Source organism: Mesoplodon densirostris, chromosome 11 (genome assembly GCF_025265405.1).
Source record: "Mesoplodon densirostris isolate mMesDen1 chromosome 11, mMesDen1 primary haplotype, whole genome shotgun sequence".
Lineage (NCBI taxonomy): Eukaryota > Metazoa > Chordata > Mammalia > Artiodactyla > Ziphiidae > Mesoplodon > Mesoplodon densirostris.
Genome location: NC_082671.1, coordinates 37,693,223 through 37,717,310, shown reverse-complemented (window position 1 = coordinate 37,717,310; position 24,088 = coordinate 37,693,223). Strand labels below are relative to the sequence as shown.

Here is a 24,088-nt window from a genome sequence, read left to right as displayed (position 1 = left end):
CATGTGGGAATCCAAAGGCAGCAAGCCATTCGTTATGATTTGAAAGTGTTTTTACTTTTAGCAGTGGGAAAAACTGATCCCAACCAGTGATTCCCTCCTGCTTTCTCTTCTTTTTTTTCCCAGTTGAATCTCTCAGAGAGGTAATGGCACAGATACCAGATATCTGTTATCATTGGTCATAAATTCCTGGAGCAGGATTAATTTACATTTCAGACAAACCTCAAGACTCTTAAAATCTACTGAATTGTATTTGAAGGAAGGACTAAAGGGTTGGATGGGATAGGGCTTGGGAACAGGATAGGGCTTGATCAGTAGTTAAGCTGGAGCTGAAGAAGAGTCGAGTTGGTGTGGAAGGATGATTAACTGCCTCTCTTTCCTGTCCCCAGCCATTTGATTGGATAAGGTAAAAAGAAGGACACAGAACCAGGGTTGGGACAAGTTGGAGTCTAAGCCAGGCAGCAGTAGGGTACAAGAGATTAGTTCAATTGAAGACTGGCAGCAAAGGAGTTAATGGATACACCCATGCATGAGTTAGTTGGGAACTGCCTGTATTGAATTAAAAAAAAAAAAGAGTGATGTTAAAGAATTCTGGTCTTAAAAGATTTTAATATCTTTTCTCTGGGACTATTTTATGTTTCAGATTGGGTTTTGCCCCCCCCCCTTTTTTAATTCAGTAGAATTTCTAACGTATATTTTTACAAGAGATTTTGGATTCATTTCTTAATTAGTTAAGTGAAGTTACTTTATGTAGGTAATATCCTTCTTATACATTTAGGGGTGTGTGTGTGTATGTATGTGTGTGTGTGTGTGTGTGTGTGTTTGTTAGTGTTAACCTTTTCTTTTTGGAGTCCCATTTTTAGCTTTTCAAATGCTGTGAAATCTGGTATGGCTTGTTACCACCAAAGATGCAGTTTGGACTGCTACTAAAAGGAAAAAAAGCATTAAACAGGGTTTTTTCCAAAAAAATAAAGTTTTCAGGTTTAGATAAATGCTTTTAGGTGCTGTTTTTAATAATGCTTATTTTTTCAGTATAACATTAACCCATGCTTATGATTTAACTCATACAGAAAATAAAAGGAAAATTGCATTTCAAATTCACCACCTAAGGTTAGCCACTCATTTTGGTCCATGTTTTCTCTAGTCTTATATTTTTTCCCCCAAATTAGTATCACTATAAATATTATAAATGTCATATTGTAAATATTTACATATTCTTTCCTTAAAATTGTTAGTGTTTTCCCATGTCATTGTTCAGGTTTTTAAAAATTATTTCTTTTTTATCACTGGATAATATTTCTTTACATGATTGTATTGTACTGGTTTGTGGTTTTTTGGGTATTATGAAAGCACCTTAATTTTTGCATTATAGTACTTGATTTTGTGATCATTTCCTTAGGAAATAGTCCTGCAAATGAAATTACTTGTTCAAAGAACTTTTGTTAATGCTTTTGATACCTGTTGCCAAATTACTTTCTAATTTTTAATGATAATTTTAGCACAATCTATCCAAAATTGATATTTTATTTTACCCAAGTTCTAGAATAAGTATGGAAGAACCCCACTACGAAGCTAGTATCAAATAATGATGACCATATATATATTGTAGGCTTTCTGCTTGTGGAGAGGGATCTATTGTACCTTTTATGTATTTGTACTATGGTTTCAACTGCAACACAATTAAGTTTTTGCATTCAGGAGTAAATGAGCCAGAGAATATGTAGCACTCCTACAGTATAAGCTAATTTTTTTCCCAACTTCTAGTGCATTTTAAGCACAGTATTACTAAATGTTTGATGGAGTAAAATTAGTGAATAAGCCTCAGTAAAAATGTTTAAAATTTTTCTTCAATTTGATTCTTTACATTCTATTTTTATTTTATTGCTCCCACTTTCTCCTTCAAAGGAAATTTAAATAAATGTGACAATTAATTTAAATAACTTAAACACGTTTTCTTACTTCTCCAGTGTTTTTCTTGAACTTTTTATTCATCATTTTTGAGATTGAAAGCTTGTTTTGATTTGTAAAAAGTTAAGAGGTCCCTCTGGTGGAACATTTAGGAAACACATGGCACTATATTTTCATGAAAAGACAGATTGCTTTTTAAGTTAGATGGTGGGAGCTTTGTATGATAACTTAACAGTAGAATGATGTAATGGATGGTGGTTCATTTCCTAGGTCACTTTCAAGACCTGTTTAATTTTTAACCCAATATGATTAAGGTTTGTGAAGAATATAATAGGAAAGAAGATAGCTGCAAATGTGCCAAATTATGTGCTGGATAGATTTTTTATGAACTAGCTTGGAATGCTAATCACTGTTAATAAAATTGTGTCTTTGTGGAAAAATAGGTATTCTAAGAAATGAACTGAGGGATGCATTTCATAATAATTATAATATTTCAAGTATAATTTATCTTAGTACTTTCTGTATGTTACCTTTGATTTCACAATGATCCGGGAAGGTAGGTGGTATCAGACCCACTTTATTAAGAAACTAAAGCTCAGAGAGGTTTAATAACTGGGTCATCCAGCAAGTAAGTGATGGAACTGTGAATAGAATCAAAGTATTTGCTGTTTTCACTGTATTGTTCTACCTCTTAGATGGAAGGCCTGGGTTTATAGCCCCTACCCTCATCTACTGAGTGGTCAAGGGACTGACCCTGAATAGGGTTTAGAATCTGAAGAATTGATCAAAGTATATGCATCTGCATAAATGACTTATTTTCTCTTATTTCTGCTTAAGGTTATACACATAGCTATTCAGTAGTGGAGTCATGATCTGATTCCAGGCCTCTTTGATTCTAAGGACCATGTTCTTTCCATTATTCTTGGAGGTGAAATATCAAGTTTCCGCTGAAGCATCAAGAATTAAATCATACTCACTATTGATTTCTGTGTGTCGTATGTCGTATTTTACTTAAAGGTAGCATCTAATGTATGGCATGTATCATCTCAAAATTAAGCAGAATATTCACTAACTAGAAAGCCACGTAGCTATTATTACCATGTAAATTATCCATTTGTGAACTATATCCAATAGATTTTTAATCTTCACTTGACTTCTCCCTGTACCAGTATCATTTTCCCTCCTTACAAATGTTTTGTTACTTTATTTAATGAACGGAATCTTTTACATGAAACAGTATTATTTTTGTACTTTGTAATCCAAGTTCGAAGCATCTGGTACAGGTTTTTAAATACACATTTTTGGCTAGTTATTTTGAAAATAAGTAAATTTGTAATTGGGAATCATGGGTGTTTGTGTATGTGTACACATATAGTGTATTAAAATAGATTTGTTAAAGATTTGGGAAAACATGCTTTGAATTTAGAAAGATTTCTGTGAAGCAATCAGCAGTGTGTTAGCAGAACTATTGCCTATAAGTAACTAGTAATAAGCAATTATGTTAATAGTAGACCTGCTTTTAAAATTAAAAACTTAGTTTCCTCCTGAGTTTTGTCATCAGTTATTAGAAAATGGGTGTTTTATGATACAGGAATGTCTTACCTCAAGGGCTGGCAAACTGCAGCCTGTGAGCCGTTTTTGGGTATGGCCTGCTAGCTGTGTTTATACAACAATTTTAAAGGTCGCTTAAAAAAAATAGTGACAGATACCAGAAGTGTATACTGCTGCAAAGCTTAAAATATTTATTCTCTGGCCCTTTACAAAAAAAGTTGGCCTACCCCTGCCTTACAGCTTTCCAGGTAGCTCCAAAAAGTGAACAATAAAACACTTCAGACTCTTATAATCAGGTAGATGCTGTGTATGCTACAGTGTTAGCATGAGCTACTTAATTAGCATAAGCCAGAAAAAAATTCAACTTCTATGTCTATAAAAGTTCCATTTTATGATACTGTAGAACTCTAAGTACTATGTAGAATACTTGTGGAAGTAATAGCTTATTTAAGAACTCAACACCCTTTTAATCTTTAATGAAGTTTTAAATAAATTATCATTTGTTTTTTGAAAATCTGTATTCATAAAGGAACATTCCATGGTTCTATTGTATTCCAGGTAGTCATTGGATATCCAGGGGTATTAACATAGGAAAGGAAAACAAAAAATGGGAAAAATAACAACAGATGCCCTTTTCTATCCTTAGTGTTTTATAAACTAGAAGTGTTAAGCTCTTTGTCCCTCCACATACTTAACTTATTAGAGTAGGTGTCCTTGTTAATTTGAACCATTATGTACATTTTTAACGATAATTAATGAGGGTAGTAATTTTGTTTATAATGTTTTTAGCTTCCTAAAATTTTTATATTTAAATTATATAACTAGTAAACTTGGAAATTTCTTTGTTTTTACATTGTTTGACATATGTTTATAGTCTAGCCTTCTAAGTTCTGTGTAATAATGCAAACATGTCATAATATTCTGCATACTGTATTAATACAAACTGAAGAGCATATATGTAAATACAGGTTAAATACAATGTATGTATTTCATTGATTTTTTAAAAATATCCACGTCTTTCAAGGGTGCTATCATGTCTTTGTCTTTGAAGGATGAAGTCTTTGAAAGAAACTGAATGAGTACAAAATCATTTTTAAAAACCAATACATTACAAAGAGGAATCAACGCAAGGTCTTCAGCTCCCATATTAATAACCCATATTAATATTGCTTTATGGATTTTCAAAATCCTGTATAACTTGTGCTTTATCTAATCCTGATCCATGCAGTGTAACCAGAAGTATGTTCTATTGGTGTTCCTTTATCAAAGCTTGAATCTGCTCTAATTTTAGAGTATGTGAATGTGCATTGTTTGATTTTCAGTTATATACAAAGTGATTTCTAATTTTATAACAATTAAAACAGTAATTGCCTGAAATTGTTTTGTATAATCGCATAACATCTTAGGGAAATATTAAACAAAATTCATTTTTTCTTCGTTATTTTCTAGTTCTTACTCAAATGACTATATATCTTTTATAGTTATAAATAAGTTGAATGTTGTATTTTACTTTTTAAAGCATATAGCTATTTAGCTCTCATCATGATCATTTCTAAATTCATAATATTCCACTGAAATGATCTCACATATAAACCATTTCTCAATAATTAAATACTAACATTGGCTACAATTTTTTGATATTTATAAATATTTGCCAAAATTATCACACTTAAAAAAATAACAGATAGCCTATAGTTATATTCAGCATCTGAAAATCCTAGTAGTAGTTACAGATAAGTAATGATGCCTAGCAAGATTAGTTCTGCTTCATAAAATTCTTTACTATACTTTCAAATTTGATATATTAAAGTAACTGCCAGTTTCATATTAGGAAGGGAACTGATCAAATGAGAACCTTGTAATTTCCAAAGCTGTTGAAGAATATGTTGTTAAAATTCAATAGTTATTACTTATAAACATTTTTAAGGGATTTTAAAAAGTGATTTCTTATTTCTACTTTTAGAAATTCATTTTTTGCACTTCCAAAAGTACATGAAGACATACTTTTTGAGTAGAATGCAAGCTCCATGAGCACAGGGAATTTCGGCTTTTTGTTTAGCGCTACATCTCTAGGTCCTGGAATAGTACCTGGCACATAGTGAGCCCTCAGTAAATATTTTGAATGAAGGAATTTTCAAGGATGTTTATTTACAGTATTATTTGGTATACTAAAATTGGAAACACTTCATGTTCATTAATAAGGGGATGATTAGTGTAAAATAACCACACAATGGAATATTATCTTGCTGGAAAAAATTGAGGTTGTTCCATGTGTACTGACATTGACATTCATGCCACCTCATTTTGTGAAAAAAGCAAGTAGAAAAACAGTATGTGTAATATAATACCACTTTTGTTTTTAATATTTTGATTTAAAAAATACATAATCCACTTATGCTCAGCAATTCTTAAACTTTTTGCACTCCTAAAATTACTGATGATTCTAAATGACATCTGTTTGTGGGCTAGATATGTATTTATTTATATTTAGATATATATTTGCCATGTTAAAGTTGAGACAACATTTAAAAATTTACTTATTCATTTAAAATAAGAATAATGAATTTATTACGCTAACATAAATACTGTATTTTTATGAAAAATAACTATTTTCCAAAATAAAAACATTTAGTGAGAAGTGGCATTGTTTTATATTTTTGCAAATCTCTTTAATGTCTATCTTAATTAAAAATAACCGACTTCTCATATCTGCTTCTTCATTTAATCCATCGTGATGCTGTTTTGGTTGAAGTACCTCAAGAAAATCTAGCCTCACTCAGATACGTAGTCAAAACAAGGAAAAGTATTTTAATTCTCTATTCCGATAATTGTAGATATTCTTCAATACCAATACTCTACAAGTAGTAGTTTCTTAAAGATTAGCGGCAATGTAGAATTTAAAACTATGTCAGCGAACTTTTCGTACTCATACTTTTCATACTAAAGCCCTTTGGTTTGTTTTGCAGTTAGAATGGATCTTTTACCCATGCAAGATTTTATAGCTCATGATTGTTCATTTGGAAAATATTGGTTCACTGGTTATGCAGATCTTCCAAATGTTGACACATTTTATTATGCCATGCTCAAAAGTCACATTTGTTAATATCACGGCATAGTCTCATTGCAAAGGTTTTCAAGTATTGTGAAGTTGTTAGGCTCATAGTAATGGATGAGCATTTTTTGAAATTCTACTTTTCACTTGAAAGTTTGAATTTTATCATTGATAACACAATCAGTTGTTTTTCTGGAGTTGATGGGCTTAATTTCATTCACTTGTTGAAAAAATGGCTGTTAAACATCCAACTCTGAATAATTGTCATTTGTTCATCTACAGATAGTGTTCCATTAAAAAGGGGGGGGACTAATTTACTCTTAATCACAATGATACTTGAAAAGAAAATTATTTTTTTTAAATCTGTAAATAAAAAAATGAAAAGAAAACAGCACAATGTTCAGTGGTTATCTTAGGGTGGTGGGGAAATGGTGACTTTTTTCTTTTTTCTCCTTTCATTTTTCTGTAATGAGTAATATATTTTTATTATGTTATATAATTTAAAGTGTTATATAAAGTATGTTATTTATAGGACAGCTTACACATAACAAGTGGATGTGAATTATAAAGAATAGTTAGTTATTTTCTCTATTTTTCTTATTAGGATTTAGGTCCTGAATATGAAGATATATTTAACATCTCATTGCAGTGGATTTTTGAAAATGGAAAAGATGTTGGAATAAGGTAAAGGATTTGGTTTCCACTTTGTCCATTTTGTAGTCTAAGAAGTGATTTTGACTCTAAACTCTCCCTTAATTATTTTTAAATAGGTGTGTTGGTTATGGCCCTGAGGAAGAATTGACAGATATAGTTGATGTACAGTTTCTACAATCCACAAGACCACAGATGTCCTTCTGGTGTCGTTTTCGACGTGCTTTTATTACTGTCACCCACAGGTTATTGTTGTTATGCTTAGGTAAGTTGTGAGGATGAGAAATTAGATACATTGTAGTCTAGAATTTTTGTGTCTGTATTTCACCAAATGCCAGGATTGAGAATATACTTCTGTGATAGTTGTCATTATAAATCACATCCAGAAGTCTTCAGTAAGGTATAATAATATTGAGGGTTTCTATAATGTCTGTATCAATCTAAGGGCTTAGAAAACAGTGCTGTGAGGAGAGGTGGGAATCAAACTTTGTCATGTGAATGTCACAGAAAAAGCAAATTTAGTGCATAGATAGAAATCTACTTTAGGAAATAGAACAGGAAGATACAAAAATTAAGCTTATTTTTAAAATAATATATTAGAAATTAACTTCATTAAAATTATTTTTAATTAAAAAATACCATTAAATGAATTAAAATTTTCATTCAGATTCCTAGATTTTATGTGACTATTTTGATTCATAATAGGAATTTAGGAGATACTCATTTTTTTTTCTTTTTTCTGCCCAAGTCCTGTAAAAATAATTCAGGTTACTTAAAGTTAGAGGTAGTTTGTTTACAGTCTCATAAGACTCACTTTTCTCGTAGCTTAATGCTGAAAGAAAAAAGTTTGTGAAACATAGTTATGTTACTTTGTTTTTTAAAAAAATAATAGAATTTAAATGTTCAGTTGTCAGCGTAATGAAGAAACGGTTTTTCTGGAGATATTAAGTGACACTCTGGGAAATGTTTAATATTAAATTTTTCTATGTAATTTGATCATGTAGCTAATTCAGACCACTGTTTTGAAGGCTTATTCCATTATCCCATTATGGCAGTTAAAATAGTCACTGTAGAAACTGTCAAAATGGCTTTTTTTTTTGCTTTATTTTGTTAATACCACATTTAACAACTGATAAAATAACTTCAAGTTGCAGTGAATATTATTGAATGCCATTGACCACAGTTTTAAAAACACAATATATAAATATTGCAGGTGTAGTGATGGTTTGCGTTGTTCTGCGTTACATGAAATATCGCTGGACAAAAGAGGAAGAAGAAACAAGGCAGATGTATGATATGGTGGTAAAGATTATAGGTATAGTATTTGTAAAAATCTAAACTACTTCTAGAATAGTCATTATGTGATAAACTACGTGATGTCCAGTGATTGCTTCATTTGTAAATTTGTTTGATTTACTTTCAGATGTTTTACGAAGTCATAATGAAGCTTGCCAGGAAAATAAAGATTTACAGCCTTACATGCCTATTCCCCATGTGCGAAATTCCTTAATACAGCCTCACGACAGGTGTGTTCAGCACATTATGAGTTGAAGTAAATCAGAATGTTGGTATCTTCTGCAGTCATGAAAATTACACTGAGAGTTGTGACCCTTCTCAACTAGACCTGTTTTATTGTACGGGCTTTATTTTTGTACTTCAAACTCTTTTCTAAATTTTCATCTATTATCTTCCTGATTTTGAGTGGCATAATAGACAACTGGATTTCAAAATATACACTTTTGATTCTTTGTTGTCAGTCTCTACCTTATTTCCTTCAATTCTGTCTTGATAAGGAAACAGAGACAGAGAATAGCCAGAGATGTTTTATTAATAATGTTTTAGAATACTTCCTTTTGTTGTTAATGAAGCTTTTTAAATAAAAGAATTAAGAATAACTTCTTGAAAATAAAAGATGATTTCACATTCTAAAACAACATTCTTACCCTAGCAACACATCAGAATCACCAGTGGAGCTTTTGTGCGGGAGGCGGCGGGGGGCAGGGGGGCTGCGGAATACCAGTGCATTGTTCCAAATATAGTCAATCTGAGGTGAGGTTCAGTCATCTAAATCTTTTTGGAAAAAACTTCTCCATAAGCAGTGATAAGAACAGCCCACGTTAAGAGTAACCACTACCTTCAATGACTAATATTTGAAAAAGATGACAAGCCAAGATGATAGTAAAGTTGTCATTTTCCTTCAAATGATAGGAGAAAAATGAAGAAAGTCTGGGATAGAGCTGTTGACTTCCTTGCTGCTAATGAGTCTAGAGTTCGCACAGAAACACGAAGAATAGGTGGTGCAGATTTTCTAGTTTGGCGGTGGATCCAGCCTTCTGCATCCTGTGACAAAATATTAGTAATACCTTCTAAAGTGTGGCAAGGTCAAGGTATGTATTTTTTAACAACAAAAAAATATAAATGTAATTTTTTCAAATGCAAAAGTCTTACGTATTTAAAGTAAAATAGTATAACTGAAAGATGTATGAAGGCAGAGCTCCCTTCCAGTTCCATCCCATAGAAGGAATCAGTGTTAGCTTCTTACATGTCCTCCCACTTTTCTCCTTGCTAATATAAACAACATGGTTTGTCTTCACTGTGATGGAATCCTAGATACATTACTTTGATTTTTTTTGCATTCTTTTTCCCTGATTTTTTGTGCCAATAAGACACATGTAATTTGTTTTGTATTTAAAACATGTGTAAGTGGAATTATAACTTTTAACTGCTCTTTTTTCAATTTTTGCTTGCCTTTCTCTTTTTCATTAAGAGTCTTCCACCTGCATATCCCATGCCAAGTAGCTTTTGTGGGTATCGTTCCATATTTTTCTTAATGTTTGCATAGTTGCAAAAACAGGTATTTGTAAGTTTATAAGAGGGTTTGGTGTTTGGTTGCCTTATGCACCCAAAGTGATAACTGTTACCTCATTTGAATTTTTTGTATCTTAATGGTTATTTGCAAAAAGAAATCTCATGGCTAGTTTAATTTGTATTTCAGAACTAGTAATGAGTTGAGTTTCTTTTAATCTTGTTGGATAAAAAGCATATTTATCAATGCTTGCTAAACATAGACTGTATGGGAAAGGTAGGTTAATTGTTTTGAAATTGAAATAAAATAAAATCCAATCTCTTCCTGATTTTCTGTAATTGATTTTCACTTTCAAAGAGCTTGAGTAATAGTTTATATAATCGTGGCATAAAAATAAAGTTTTTATGTTGCCAAAATGACACTAAACCATAAACTGTTTGCTTTAGGGTACAGGCAGAAGGGTCCTATGAAACCATAGGCTGTCAGTCAGATCTGATTACCTTAGTGCCTTATAATGATGTATGTGGAGTCTCAGCCTAATTTCATCGTAGAGCTAACAATTGGTGCTCATGTATGCATCTGAAGTTCTAGGCCATTGTTTTTGTTCATATGAATTTTTTTTTATCATTATAGTTGTCTTATTTTAAAATAAGATATTTAAAATAAGTGAGATTTTCAAGATGAATCCAAAGGCAATTTTCAACTAGATAATCCATGTTGTTCTTAAAAATTAGTAGTGGTATGATTTATTTAAGTGTGTTAAATTGGACACTTTATAATCTCTAGGATTTAAAACCTCAGACTATTATTTTCACTTTATCAACATCTTTAGCTAGGAAAAGACTGTGCAAAAATGATAAAATACAACTTTAGGTCAGTTATAGTAGTAGTTAAAACTCAACCTGAATTAATACAATATTTTAAAAATCTCCAGCTACTTTTTTTAAATAAATTTTTTAGAAGTTTTATAGTTTTATTTTTATAATTAATTTATTCATTTATTTTTTAATACATCTTTTTGCCTCATTTAAGAACATATAGCTCTGGGCCTCCCTGGTGGCGCAAGTGGTTGAGAGTCCGCCTGCCGATGCAGGGGATACGGGTTCATGCCCCGGTCTGGGAGGATCCCATATGCCGCGGAGCGGCTGGGCCCGTGAGCCATGGCCGCTGAGCCTGCGCGTCCGGAGCCTGCGTGTCCGGAGCCTGTGCTCCGCAACGGGGGAGGCCACAACAGTGGGAGGCCCGCATACCGCAAAAAAAAAAAAAAAAAAAAAAAAAAAAAAAAAAGAACATATAGCTCTAATACAGAGGGAATTTAGTTTTAATATTACTTACATTTTTATGCTATTAAATATATAGTCTATTTAAATGTAACTAAATGACTCTGACCTAGCTTTTTAAAATGATTAATACATAAAATAAGTTTTGCTTTCATTTAAATATATCTGAGCACAAATGTTGTACTGTATAAAAATGGGCGTATTCTAGAGGGTTCTGATGGTTTTTTATGTGAACAGATAGTTTACCTTACTAACAAGCTTAATGTTTCTCCCTTTATAAATGCAGTGGTTTAAAAGGTACATGTCTGGGGAGTTTCCTGGTGGCCTAGTGGTTAGGATTCCGAGCTTTCACTGGATTTCAATCCCTGGTCAGGGAACTGAGATCCCATAGCCGTGCAGCATGGTCAAATAAATAAATGGTACATATCTGGAAGGTTGGTAATTACAGTAGTCTTTTGAGTTCACTACCACTACAAGCTGTTGTCATGTAATGATACTTTTCCCAAGTAACTGTTAAATAATCAGCCTTATTGAATTTTTAGTTCAATTTCTAAAAAGTAGTTAAATATAAATTCAGTGATAATATAACGTTAGTATCTCTAAAGGTATTTTATTTATTTATTTTTATTTTAAAAAATTTTAATTTAACTTTATTTTTGGCTGCGTTGGGTCTTCGTTGCTGTGCGCGGGCTTTCTCTAGTTGTGGCGAGTGGGGGGCTACTCCTTGTTGCGGTGCGCAGGCTTCTCATTGTGGTGGCTTCTCTTGCTGCAGAGCACAGGCTTTAGGTGTGCAGGCTTTAGTAGTTGTGGCACACGGGCTCAGTAGTTGTGGCGCACGGGCTTAGTTGCTCTGCGGCATGTGGGATCTTCCCGGATCAGGGCTCTAACCCGTGTCCCCTGCACTGGCAGGCAGATTCTTAACCAGTGTGCCACCAGGGAAGTCCCTAAAGTTATTTTAAAGTACCAGTTTGCTGGGGAGCCAGAGAATTATTTATGCTTCTGACAAATGTAGTGTTTGGTATAAACAACATTCATTTGAAGGACCCAAAGGTAGTTCCTGAGGTACTTGAAATGTATCATTCAATAACTACTGTATCTTTACATGGCCATGGTAATTAGGGTTTAGTTAGGGAGATAAAGCTTATATCTTAAAAATCAATTTGATCTTTTGGACTACTTTCTGACTAGAGTTGGCCAGGGATGGTTTCTCCCAGGTCTGTTATTTTGTGGAAACTTGGGTCTAGGCTAGGATAAGGTGGTATGAATGCTTCTGTTTTCTCTGGTGCATCCCCTGCTGGCCCAGGCCGTTATTGGAATTTCAAGGAAGTCAGATTTTTTGCAGCTAAAAGGTCATCTAAGAACAGAATCTGTACACTGGTAGAGAAGTTTGGAAGGTACTAGATGTTCACAAACCTTCTTGATCTGAGATTTGGCAAAGATTTTTCATGTCTAGTGACCATTCCTCCACCCCATATCAGGCCCTGTTCAGACATTTATACTCCAGATGTTTCTTATCACTGACAGTTCTGAAATCTTTAATTGATACTCTCTGGTCTTTATCATAAACTCATCCTTTCAACTTTCCTGCTTTATGTATTTGGGAACTCCAGAATCTGATTCTTCAATGCACCTACTCTCTTCAGTTCTTCAGCATTTCTCCTATCTTTACTTCTTTTCCTGTGCATCTTAGTTTTCATGATCCATCTTTTCAATCACTCTCTTGCTAGTACCCTTAAGTGACCACTTGTCCTTCATCTTACCCTGGTATATTCCAACCAAGGATGAAACTGTTTATCTGTGCCTGTCTATATGCTAATGGCTGAGCATAGCAGGAGAAAATCATGCAACTTGGCAGACTGGTACCTTTATAACCAATCAACCTCAATTAGGTCTTCAGTACTACCTGCCTTTCTTATTCTTATCATTTTTTTACTAGTCACTTCACTTACCTACTCTACTCAATAACAATTTTATATTTCTTCCCCTCTTTTCAAACCTTTTGCCCTTCTTCTCTGTCTTCTAATTCTCAGCTGATGACTCAAATAGAAGCAGTCAGATTGTACCTGCCTCAAATTTCCACCACCAAATTCATAGAATTACCAAAATCCACACTCATCCTCACCTCCTCTTGCAGTTGAGGAGCTGTCTCACTTAACAAAGATCTGAGCCCTTCTCTTCAGAGGATCCCTCTGGATCCCATTCCCTCTGGTCTTCTCAAGTGTCTTCCCTTACTGTGTTTTAAATTCCTGCCTCTCTTGGATCTTTTCATCAGCACTTAAACATACTATAGTCTCATCTTTAAAACACACTGGTACACTATACATTGTTCTATAGCTGTCTACCTATTTATAGCCAAATAGCATTAAACAATTTACTCACTGTCTTTACTTTTTCACCTCCCATTTATTCTTCAGCTGACTCCAATCTGTTTTCCATCCCCATCATTTCAAGGAAACAGCTCTCAGATTTCAATATTGCTAAAGTTAGTGGACATTTTTCTTTCCTGTCCTTATTTTACTGAACAGTATTAACAATTGAGCCTGCCTTGGAAATTTCTTGTTTTGGCTTTGTGGTTGCCACTTTCTTCTGGTTTTCATCCTACCTCTTACCCTTTCTTAAATCTTCCTTTCTAGATTTTCCTGGACCTCTAGGTGTTGGGGTTTTTCCAGGCCATCTTTCATCATTCTCCCTGTCTTCCCAGATGATCTTATGCTGCAACTTCATTTTTTATATATATGTTGATAACTTTCAAATTTATATCTTGCACTAAGTCTTCTGTTCGTTTTCAGATTTTTATACCCAGCTGTATACTTGTCTTCTTTACTAAGAAGCACTGGAAATTCAACATGTGCATGAACCTAATGTCTTCTCTCTCCAAACTGACCTTTCCTCCAGTGTTCCTGTCTAATTAATGATACCTACCCCTCCTCAGTTGGTTCTATCATAAACCTGGGAGTCATCCTTAATCTCTCCCTTAGCCCCCACATGTGCAGTCTTTAAACAAGTCATGTCAGATCTATTCCATAATATGTCCTGATTTTGTCCAGTTATTTCCATCTGCATTGCTGGCCTGTCTTATCCACATTACTATCATCTCCCTCTTAGACAACTCTAATAACCTCCTAACTGGTGTCCTTGCATTCACTTTTGTTTCTGTCTAATTGATTCTCCACATAACACTCTTATTTAAAAATTTTATAATTTTAAGAGATCTTATCATACTGTTCCTCTCCTTAAAACATTTGAGTGGCTTCCCATCACTTTTATGGTAATGTCTAAGTGCTTTAATGTGGCCTACATGGTCCTCCATAATCCAACATCCCCTTCTTCAGGTTTATCTTTCTATTGTCCCCACTCTAGTCACAGTGACTATCTTTTAGTTACTCGAATATACCAAGTTCCTTCTTGCCTTGGGCTTTGTACAAGCTGTCACGTTTGCTTGAGATGTCCTTTACACCTCTCTGCCTATTTATATTGTATTTATTCTTTAGGTCCCAGCATAAATTATACTTTCTCCTTGAAGTATTACCTGATATCCTGATATTCACAGATTAGCTTAAGTTATACTGAGAGCTTTCTGTACTCTTATTTCTTAGGATTTACCACAATTATGATTTCTTGGGTGACAGTTTTTCATCTGTCTCCCCCACTAAACTAAAGTCTTTGACTGTGTCTGTCTTATTCACCTTGATCCAGGGGTCTGGCTCATAATAAAAGTACGCAGTGAATATTTTTTGAATAAACTGAGTGGCTGAATACTTTTCAACAAAATGGAACAATGGAAAATAGTAAAACTAATTTGTTTTTTATAGCATTTCATTTAGATAGAAGAAATTCACCACCAAATAGTTTGACGCCATGTCTAAAGATTCGAAATATGTTTGATCCAGTTATGTAAGTATTATGACGAAAGGTACATGTAATTTTTATTTGGAATATTTGGCTGAAAAATGCATGATACTCTTATAATGCTGTCTGTAATTGAAAAATCTTCTACTTCTGAATCTCTAACTACCGAAATGTTCTGTTTTTCTCATTTCTTCTTTTCTGTTAAATTTCAAGCTAAGGTTTCACCAAAAGACACAGATGTATAATGATTTGTAAAACTTTTATAAATCTTTGCATTCACTGGGAATCCATAGCAGATAAATGCTTGAGTCAAATTAATGACAGATATGATGACAAACAACAGTACCCTTTATTAGATGTATAAGTCGTGTCTGCCACCGTTCTTTGCCTCAGTAGGCAATATAGATAGAAATATCTGCTATTTTAAAATTTCCAAATCCTACTCGTAAAGTTTTCTACAAAAATGTACATACCTTCCCCTCTACAAGACTTGTCCATTTACTGTTTGAGAAACTTTTCTGTCTATGTAATTACAACAACACATGCATCCAGAAAATAGCACAGTCAAAAGTTATTGCCTTAGAATCCATAATATTTCACATGTAAGCTGTAATAATCTTTAGAACTTGTTTCCTAGAGGTGACTACTTATCTGTCCAATGATAGGACAAGTCAAATTTTTTTTTTTATAAAAGCTGACAGTAGAAATTGTATTACATATAAAATACCCATAAGTCCCATCTGATAGCTCATTTATTTCAAGAAATAGTTGATATGGTAAGATTCCAAATAAGTGACAGCAAAATTGTAAATGTGACAAAGCACTGTCAGTACACAGACACACACACACACACACACGCACACGCATCCCCTCCACTTTGCAGAGGTAGAAACAATTAACGGTGTGGTGATCCCTCTATTTGGAATCTTACCTCATACCTTAGGGATTAGGAAGTCTCTGCCAGTCCAGTATTTTATTACCTGAGATGAAGATTTACAATTTTAAGTGTAACAGCCTTTTCCTTGGACCCACCATCTATATCTCACAAAAAAAAGTGTGTGTTACTGTAGCGGGAACTCTTTCATAATAGTAAGGTGACTTACGTCACCTTACTTAGGTGACTTAGGTACAAGGTGACTTAGGTACAAAATGTTTGCCCTATATTCACACTTCTATTATTTTGGAAAAAAAGAAGCTCAGAATACACTATATACTAAGAATTTTCCTTAAGTTTAGGAATTTGAAAATGTCATTAAAAAATAATACTTTTACAAGTTTACTGTAACTCATTAAAGTGCTTATTAACATTTGTCTAGATAGAAAAGAGAAATGACTTTAAGTACGTAGGATTTTAAACGTAAAAATAACAGCACATTTATTCTGCTATAGTAGGCTGATCCTTCAGTGCCTCAGCGTGTGCATTCTTAGACTGGAAAGTGAGAGCAGGGCTGGGACTTCTGAATGCTAATTATTTTTTAATCTACCTCCTGTTAGTAACAAGCATTTATATACTGTTAATTCTAACTATATGGTTTTTAAACTATCCCCATTCTAGTTGGGTATATATATTGTAAAAAACAAAAGACTTCTTCTGAGTAGGAATATAGCTGTTGATTTTTTGTTTTTTCCCCCAGCTGTATTGAGGTATGATTGAAAAGTAAAAGTTTTATATATTTAGGTTGTACAACAGACCTTTTGAGGTTTTTTTTTTTTTTGCTCATTCTTTAAAAAAATTTCTTTTTATTGAAGTATAGTTGATTTACAATATCATCTTAGTTTCAGGTATACAGCACTGTGATCCAGTTATACATATATATGTGTGTGTATATATATGTATATATATATTCCTTTTCAGATTCTTTTCCCTTATAGGTCATTACAAAATATTGAGTGTAGTTCCCTGTGCTATGCAGTAGATCCTTGTTGTTTCTCTATTTTACATCTATTTTATATTTACTTTATGTATACATTATATATATAAAATAATGTGTATAAGTATATAGTGTATATAGTGTGTGTAAATTAATCCCCAAATCCTAATTTATCCCTCTCCCCTTTTCCCCTTCGGTAACCATAACTGTTTTCTTTGTGTGTGAGTCTCTTTCTGTTTGTAAATAAGTTCATTTGTATCATTTTTTTAGATTCCACGTATAAGCAATATCATATGATATTTGTCTTTCTCTGTTTGGTTTACTTCACTTAGTATGATAATCTCTGGGTCCATCCATGTTGCTGCACATGGCATTATTTCATTCTTTTCTATGGCTGAGTAATATTCCATTTATGTATATATACAACATCTTTATCCATTCATCTGTCGATGGACATTTAGGTTGCTTCCATGTCTTGGCTATTAATAGTGCTGCTATGAATATTGGATGAATATTGGGGTGCATGTATCTTTTTGAATTATGGTTTTCTCCTGATATATGCCCAGGAATGGGATTGCAGGTTTATGTGGTAGCTCTATTTTTAGTTTTTAAGGAACTTCCATACTGTTCTCTATAGTGACTCTACCAATTTACATTCTCACCAACAGTGTAGGAGAGTTCCTTTTCCTCCACACCCTCTTCAGCATTTATTATTTGTAGACTTTTTGATGATGGCTGTTGATTTTTGTTTCCATTAATTTTTTAGGGAAATAGGGGATCAGTGGCATTTGGCAATTCAAGAAGCAATTTTAGAAAAATGCAGTGATAATGATGGCATTGTTCACATTGCAGTAGACAAAAATTCACGTGAGGTAAAGTAACTTTTACTATTGAATTCTACGTTTTGGATTTGTTGCTACTAAACTAAGATTATTTATTTTCTTTCTTCCCTTTTTATTTTTTTAAAAAATATCACAGGGTTGTGTATATGTTAAATGTCTGTCTCCAGAATATGCTGGGAAAGCTTTTAAGGCATTGCATGGCTCTTGGTTTGATGGTAAGAAATTTGAGTATGACAAACATTTTGAAAAGATAAATTATGGTTTACTGTTAAACTATACCAGATTTTAAATTAAAGAATCTTAGGTTAGCATTTTTAGAGTAATAATTTTAGATTATTTTGTGTTCATATATCTTTTACCACAGTTTGTTTTCTATTAAGCACATTCATACAGATCTAAAATATTATTTTTATCTTGCAACAGGGAAATTGGTTACAGTAAAATATTTACGACTAGATAGATATCACCATCGCTTTCCCCAAGCTCTTACTTGCAACACTCCCTTGAAGCCATCAAATAAACATATGAACTCTATGTCTCATCTTCGTCTTCGGACTGGCCTAGCCAATTCTCAAGGAGGTTCCTGAAAAGACTTTGTTCCACTCCTAGGACTGTTCTTTACAATAGGAAAATTCCTGTTTGGCTTCGTCTCCCTTTTTAAATGCTTTTTGTATGTAATATTTTTATTGAGTACAGACCTGTTTGAACGTTCCAGAAATCTTAAGGTTCCAAAGGGACTTAGCAGTGAAGCAGCAATGCTGAGTAGATAGAATAATTGTTTCATTCACTTTTTGGAGCTCAGTTAAGCCAATGCACTTAAAGTTTTGCATGAGGAACATTGACCTTATTAAGCATTTTCAGATGTGGTGGTTGTTATTTTTGCACCAAGAAGTGTTTGGATAACCACACAAAAGCATGGTGAAAAGGCTTCTTGTATTTCCATAATTTCCTGTAAACTAATGTTGTGAATTTTTGTATACAGTCACCTACATAGTTTCTTACAGGCTAATGTGGTAAAACTGTTAATTTCCCAATTTAATCTTAGGTTTCTATTGCTTGTAAGAGATTCATTTGCTATAGCTGGAATATGGGAAAATCAGTTTGGGTTTAGTGGTTACATATAAGTATAAGTGGATGTACATGTACTTAAACTGGCTTTTGTATATATGTATAAATGCTGGTGATGACGAAAGTAGTCTTGTTTTGTGAGGATGTCTGCATTAAAGCAGTAAAATAAGCTTCCTATTTTATTCATAATCTAATGTATATATATATGTATGTGTATATATGTGTGTATGTATATATATATGTATGTGTATATGTGTATATATACACACACATATATACATATGGCTGTACTATCATATAGATCAAACAGCCAAACACCTGGAAGTATTAGATAAAAGTTTAAAATATCTTTTATAGGTTTTATATAAAAATGTCTGAGTATGATATTGTGTGAAAGTTCTGATACCAGTTGTAAGGGATTCAAATTTATGTGAGCAATAAAAAAGCAATTGGCAGATATTGGAAAAGTATTTTGTGAAAAACTGTATTTATTATAAATACTAGGGCTATGACATAGTACCATTGGGATTAAGTCATTTTCCCAATCTATTTATAATTTAATGAGATGTTAGCTTCCCTGTTGTATGTCAAGTTTAAAGCAGGGCACATTGTTGCAGCAAAATGTGTATTTGAGAAATTATATTTGCAATTTTGGGTCATGAAAGTTTGCAGTATAGTAAATGCAGGAGTGATGGTTGCTTTGTGCCTCAGTATTTACTTTGTTTCAGTGAAGTTACCTTATTACTGTTTATGATTTCAGATTAAAATAGTTACAGAGCAAAGTTTACTTGTAATGTAACAATTGGCTTTTTAAAAATAACCTGTTGATATGTCATTGTCAGTCCAAATGAATATGTGAAACAGCTGGAATTGTACCAATTTTGATTTTGTTTAAAGCTCAGTTTTCTTTTTTTTTTTTTTAATTGTATATGTGTTGGGTTTGCAGCATGAACTTGCACAGTTAATGCACGTTTTCTGGTTAAGTAAACATGATGCACACTGTTCTGTAACAGAAAACCCTATTGTGCCTTACCTATGTGCTTTTGTGGGCACCATGTTTATGAAGATTAAAAAATGATTTGTTATCTGAAGAGAATAAATTTTAAATTCTCAGTTTATGTCTCAGATGCTAAAGTGTGAAAATATAAATATATATATAATATATAAAATAACCAATCTTTCTGTATTTTATGTGCATCACAGTGATTTATCTGTGCTTAGTGACCCCATCTTGTGACCTGTTATAAGAGTGAATGTAAAAAATAGTTGTGGCATTTTAAGAGGTCGCCTTTTGATGCAGATGCATCTTTTTCTTGCTTCTAAAACATATTCCATGTAAACATTGTACATTTATTATTGTAATATATACTTTTATGCAGCTTATTTTACCTGAAACTGTTAAGCTGACCAAGATCCCTCCCTTCAAGACAGATGGGAATGTGTATAATAACTAGATATTTGAGAAGTTCTGAAGTTTGATGTAATCTGTTACTTGTCCTGTTTAAAAAAAGGAAAAAATTCTAATTAAAAATTTATTAGGTTTTTTTTTTAAATGCGTCTTGGCTTTTAAAAATTTTTTTAAGTGCCCTGTGTCTTTATTTTATTTTTTTTACCAGTGAAAATAGATGCCTTTATTTTTAATCTTTTTTGGTATCTGTAAATATATGTATGATTATAAAAATGGATGAAGACCCTGAAGTTAATTTTAACCATCCATTCCTCAGCATCTTTTCTTTATGAAAATGTCTTTGTCTAACTTTCAAGTGTTTGGCTTAAAGTGGGGCAAGAATGTAAATCAGATGTATCACTAAAGCTCTACTTAGTTTAGCTAGACTTTTTTTTTTTTTTTTTTTTTTTTTGGCTATGTTGGGTCTTTATTGCCGCACGTAGGCTTTTTCTAGTTGTGGCAGGCGGGGGCTACTCTTCTTAGTGGTGCATGGGCTTCTCATTGCAGTGGCTTCTCTTGTTGCGGAGCATGGGCTCTAGGCAGGTGGGCTTCAGTAATTGCAGCATGTGGGCTCAGTAGTTGCAGCATGCAGGCTCTAGGGCACGTGGGCTTCAGTATTTGTGGCTCGTGGGCCCTAGAGCACAGGCTCAGTAGTTGTGGTGCATGGGCTTTGTTGCTCCGTGGCATGTGGGATCTTTCCGGGCCAGGGATCGAACCCGTGTCCCCTGCATTGGCAGGTGGCTTCTTAACCACTGTGCCACTAGGGAAATCCCAGCTAGACATTTTTTCATAGCAAGACTTTCTCAAAGGAAGCCATTCTTTTACACATTCTAGCTCAAACTCCTTATCATAAAAAAATAGTTTATGGGCTAGCTACTTTGAGTAGCATTGGTTTCGATTTTTTGATGGTTTAATCAACTAAAAAGAAGACTTGACTTAGTTGGTAGACTTTTATTGATTGCTAACAAATGTCAGGCACTGTTACATATTAGGGATGCAAAGATGAAAAAGACATGGCAGTCTTCAAGATGGTCACAATCTAGAGAACCTAGGGCAGCTAAGTTAAAAGATAGTGTGGAAAATATAGTGAGAGAAGAAAGCAGAATAAATTCTGGGAGATTAGGGCTTCCCTGGTGGCACAGTGGTTAAGAATCCGCCTGCTAATGCAGGAGACACGGGTTCAAGCCCTGGTCCGGGAAGATCCCACATGCCACGGAGCAACTAAGCCCATGCGCCACAACTCCTGAGCCTGCGCTCTAGAGCCCGTGTGCCACAACTACTGGAGCCTGCATGCCTAGAGCCCTGCTCCGCAACAAGAGAGGCCACCGCAATGAAAAGCCTGCTCACTGCAACAAAGAGTAGTCCCCACTCACTGCAATTAGAGAAAGCCCATGGGCAGCAATGAAGACCCAAAAATAAATAAATAAATAAAATTTTAAAAACTGGGAGATTAGAGAGGTAGCTTATGCATCTTAATAGATTGAGAAGACATCAGGGCAGATGAGGTAAAATTTATCAGACACTTCTTAATTAGTATAGGTACAATGGTAAGTCTCTTTTCCTGTGAGCTCTTAGGGAAGCTTCTGTTCTTGTGATGAGCTCATAAAAATTAATGTGTTGAAACCTGAGTTATTATAAAATCCATTTTCATGCTCATTGGTCGGTAGAAACCTGAATATCTTGTGAATATAGAAGCCTGATATTGCACTTTGTTATATTTTCCTTGTGTGGATGACAAGTTGTGATTTCCAAGTGAACAGTGTCTTGATATATCATTTGCCCAGAACATTTCCTTTAATAAGATTGACCTTGCAATTCTCATTCCCTGCTCCTAGTGACATTACATTACTGTAGGTCATCTACATGGCTTCTTCGCCCTTTTTTCCTAGACATCTTGGCAAGTCACTTCTTCCAGATGACTCAACAAAAGATGCTAAATCAAGCAGAATTTTGGCAGCCACTCTTTTGGAAAGGATGCTCAAGAACAGGTACTTAACTGAAAATTAGAAACCAGAAGTTGTGCTTTAAAGAAACTGAATGTCCATAATGCTCATTCTACTGGTCTAGTGAGCATAACTAGCTACTGCCTTTAAGCCCCACTGGAGAAACTTTATGACTAGGAATACATCCTGATGGTAGATTTCTGTACCCAAGAACCTCTACCAGGGGCAGCAGGATAGACTCATTTTGTTGATTCTTAGACTTTAATGCCAGTAGAACCTGAGTACTTAGATTTACCGTTTCTTCCATGGGTAGACATTGGAGACCTGCACATGCTCCTTAAAGTTGGAAGGAAGTCTGTCTGGGCATAGAGAGCACATGAAAAAAGATCGATGAGAAACAACCTAGTGCATGTATAAACTACAAGCAATTTCTTATGGTTGAATTACTCAGTACAAGACAATAAATAGAGAGAGGAAAGGTAAGTAATGATCAGTTCATGGAAAGCTTTGTAGGTCACATTCTGAAGTTTGGATGTGGGTTGTTAAAGGAAGATCAGGTGAGGATTTGTCGGGATGAAAAATGGAGAAAGGATTTGAAAAATAGAGATAAAATGGGAAGGACTTGATTAATTGGATATTGATAGAGAAATTGATGTCCAGTTTTCTAATGTAGGAACTCTGACCATCCCAACATTTTGGAGAATAGGTGGTAAGTAACAAGTTGGACGGGAAAAATGATCAACTGAATTTTTGGATACTTTGAGATTGGGATGGAATATTCATCCATCCCAGTATTCAGGTGGATGTTTCTAGTAGGTGATTGGATTTCCAGTTCTGAGGTATTTTGAGAAAAATCTGAGCTGGAGATACAATTTGGGAGTTAAAATCACAGAGGTGAATCAGATGACCCAGAGGGAGAGAGTCCATATGGAGACAGAAATTTAGTTTAATCCTAATTCTGCCATATTTAGCTATGTGGGCCTCAGGTGGAGGTTTGGGTTGGGTGAACTATTAAGAAAATTTCAAAACAAGAAGGTGGAATTTGAAAAGGTCTTTGGGGTGAAGTTGAAATAGAAATTTAGTATGACTATCACATTTCTGGCTTGGGCAACTGGTTAGATGGTGGTGACATTCCCTAAATTATGGATGGGCAATTGGCGGGAGCCAGATGCTAGAGTGCTAGATAAGACTTCCCAGAATTGCAAATGTTAGGCAAAATAATCCTTCTGACTTTTATTTTTCTGTTGTAGGACATTGTTGGAGGATGAATGATAGGGGACAGTCTTTGAGAATCTCTCTCCAAAAAAACAGAACTGTTAACTTACATAATGTTCTAGCATTGTCTTTGATTCTCTGGTATTCATTAGAAATTTTCCTGATTTGTAGAAAATGAGATGTTGTGTAGATCTGTAAACCTGTGACTGTCAAGGAATAAATACAAAAGTTGGTTTTTAACTAGGACTGTTTATAAACGGTTTGCCATGCACCCAAAGCTAGGAACTTTGTTGATGTGTGTTATACATTTATAAAGCCTTTGTAAACTAGTCGAGTCTTATGGGCCTGGAAACCACTTTTTTTTCTTGGCGACTTCATTTCTCCTTTGATTTATTGAGTGAATTAAAAAATTTAACTCCAGAGGGCAGTTTTATTTTTATAGTTCCAAGTGCTACAATATTTCCTTTTACTTAAAAAAAATTTATGTGGACATTTTGAGATTTCAGTGGCACTTTATATCCTACTGAGTAATAGCCAAAACTCAAGTTGGTCTTCAAGGCTTGCCTTTATCTAGACCAGTGCTGTCCAATACTTAATATAATGTCAGG

At 33.9% G+C, this 24,088-nt stretch overlaps 1 protein-coding gene and 1 long non-coding RNA gene across 2 annotated transcripts in view; both read left to right on the top strand.

Annotated features, from left to right (window-relative positions):
• The window catches only part of LEMD3 (LEM domain containing 3), a 67,668-nt gene extending 47,300 nt beyond the window's left edge, over positions 1 to 20,368 (top strand). The window contains exons 5-13 of the mRNA XM_060113439.1: positions 7,113 to 7,192; positions 7,279 to 7,424; positions 8,373 to 8,474; positions 8,583 to 8,685; positions 9,368 to 9,546; positions 15,058 to 15,139; positions 17,732 to 17,837; positions 17,944 to 18,022; positions 18,231 to 20,368. Coding sequence (XP_059969422.1) covers positions 7,113 to 7,192; positions 7,279 to 7,424; positions 8,373 to 8,474; positions 8,583 to 8,685; positions 9,368 to 9,546; positions 15,058 to 15,139; positions 17,732 to 17,837; positions 17,944 to 18,022; positions 18,231 to 18,394 — 1,041 coding nt within the window. The 3' untranslated portion in view covers positions 18,395 to 20,368. The remainder of the gene's footprint in view (positions 1 to 7,112; positions 7,193 to 7,278; positions 7,425 to 8,372; positions 8,475 to 8,582; positions 8,686 to 9,367; positions 9,547 to 15,057; positions 15,140 to 17,731; positions 17,838 to 17,943; positions 18,023 to 18,230) is intronic.
• Positions 20,369 to 22,215: 1,847 nt separating this feature from the next.
• Positions 22,216 to 23,847, top strand: LOC132499313 (uncharacterized). Its single transcript, XR_009533837.1, has 3 exons — positions 22,216 to 22,310; positions 22,579 to 22,744; positions 23,516 to 23,847. It is a non-coding gene; the product is annotated as an uncharacterized LOC132499313 (long non-coding RNA).
• Positions 23,848 to 24,088: the final 241 nt, after the last annotated feature.